The following is a 2,227-nucleotide window of genomic DNA, read 5'->3' as shown; positions in this document are numbered from 1 at the left end:
GGGGGGGGGGGGGTTTGTGAGGGTCTGATATAGATTTTTGGGAGGAAACCACATGTTATTTTTTCATTAACATTCTATACCGGGGTGCCCTACGATATATACGGTAGCTTTTTTTAAAGAGTGCTGTGATAGAAAAAAGGTTGAGAAATGTGCTTTAGTGGCATGGAGAGTAATCAGTAGGGGGACCATCTATTTCATGAGCTTTTCACTACTCACATTTAAAAGGTAAAATATGTTTCTGACTTTCTCTTTTAAAGTATACTGTATCTACCTCCAGTAAGAGCAATTCAAAGACACATGAAATAAATCAGTGGTCTACAATTACATTCCAGCATGCTGCAGCTGTGCTAAAATCAAAACGTTCTCTCCATTGACGTTACTCTAAATCCTATTTAATCTCCTACATGAACAGCGCACACAGACCACCTCACAGGGTCAGTAGAAGAACAGTAGGAGTTTTCTTCATGAAGAATTTAAAATTGTAGATTTTAAATTGTAAATGGGATTAGAGTAAGTAATGGTAAGAAGACAAACTTTTTCTCTTTCTTTTCCTTGTTTCTTTTCTTAAATTGATTTGAAAACGCTTTCTTTTTTAAAGCTTATTAAAGCTAAATGTAAATGCTGTTGTATTCACGTAAAACCAAAATAAAAAGTAAATTAAAAAAAAGAAGATAAACTAGACCTCAATACATTCAGCAAGACAGAATACAGTCTTAATACGATGTATTAGCAAATTAAAGTAATAAAAATAGACTGCAATTCTTTCCATATAACACTGTGGTATTGCCAATTACATACGTATGTCTATAAACCACAATAGCATTTAAAAATAATTTAGACATTTTTGCTGCAATAAGTTTCAAAAAATACGTCTATTAATTACAATGACTGAAAAAAAAAAAAGGGGGCAAGAATTAACTCAATATGCTGTGAAAGTCATCATAGTATTCAGTTAAGTGTTTCAGAAGATATCATTTACATACAAATGAAATAGTTTAATGTTAATGTTCTGTTTCTTTCAGCACTAAAGAGGTCCTTTGAGGTTGAGGAGGTTGACCAGTCTTCGAACCCCTCTGTCCAGCCCCGCAGAACTCCAAACCCACTCCTAAGAGGGGCTGCTGCACAGAAATTTCAAGAACAAAGCCCTAGAAATGCAGAAGCACTCCTGAGACATGCAGAAATCGGAGGCCAAAGATCTCCAAAATCAGCATTGAGGAGAATCGACCTGGCGGGATCGCGGCATCCAGAAACCATGTCAAGACGAACAGAAATCTCCATCGACATCTCATCCAAGCAGGTGGAAAATTCTGCCCCAGCAGTTTCCCGGTTTGGTTTGAAGAGGGCAGAACTACCAGGCCACAAACCTCCTGAGCCCACTCCAAGAAGAGCGGAGATAACTCTGGGAAAGCCTCATGAGCTCCGAGGGGAGTCTCCAAGTTCTAAAATTCCTGAGTTGCCTCAGAGAAGAACAGAAGAATCCAATGCTAGAAAAGTTGAGCTACAGATGCCTAAATCCCCAGAAGTCCCCCAAGTTAAACAGGTGGAAAACTCCATACCTTCATCGACCATGCTTCACCATCAGCCAGAGCCAAAACTGCAAACCGTCCAGATAGAAGTTCAGCAGCAGAGAGCACAAGAGGGTAAGTCCTGCATTATTCTTTATAGCAACTTTATTTGGTGGAGAAAGTCATTTGTTCTATTGATGGGTTAATCTGTACTTGCTTAATTAGCGCTTGGATTATTAGATTAAAAACAGCAACACGCAAGGCTGACATAATGGATTCTTCTAAGAATGGCTGAAAAATACCCGGAGAATCCAACATTAGTGCCTGAAACTAGCAGAAAAAAACAGTCCATTTGCATTGAAATAATATTTATCTATATTTAACATTGGTAGATCTTCCAATGTTGCATCTGAAAGCTAACATTAGACATATTTGTTCTTTCCATGAATGTAAAAGTAGCTTTGCAAAATTTGACACCAGAACTTTGCTTTCATTAGCCTGAGTGGCGCCAGACTGGTCGAAGCAATAGTCTTACATTTACTACTGTATCATTTCCTTGTCCTGCATCTATTCCATTGTTTATTCAAGCAGAAAATCACTTCTGAAAAATAACTGGATGGTTTTGGGACAGTTGATTTCCAAGCTGTGTTTTTCATAAATGAGGATTTATAGAGCAGGTGTGGACTCATTTATAGATGACCATTACTTATGGCCCAATTGAA

General features: G+C 37.9%; 1 protein-coding gene across 1 annotated transcript in view; it reads left to right on the top strand.

Annotated features, from left to right (window-relative positions):
• Window positions 1-2,227, top strand: part of SEPT9 (septin 9) — a 234,837-nt gene that overhangs the window by 114,334 nt on the left and 118,276 nt on the right. The window contains exon 3 of the mRNA XM_018555696.1: window positions 1,023-1,640. Within this exon, the coding sequence (XP_018411198.1) occupies window positions 1,023-1,640 (618 nt within the window). The remainder of the gene's footprint in view (window positions 1-1,022; window positions 1,641-2,227) is intronic.

This window comes from Nanorana parkeri, unplaced genomic scaffold (assembly GCF_000935625.1).
Source record: "Nanorana parkeri isolate BGI_ZX_2015 unplaced genomic scaffold, ASM93562v1 scaffold209, whole genome shotgun sequence".
NCBI lineage: Eukaryota > Metazoa > Chordata > Amphibia > Anura > Dicroglossidae > Nanorana > Nanorana parkeri.
The sequence above is the reverse complement of the archived record's forward strand: the minus strand, read 5'-3'. Positions and strand labels throughout refer to the sequence as shown.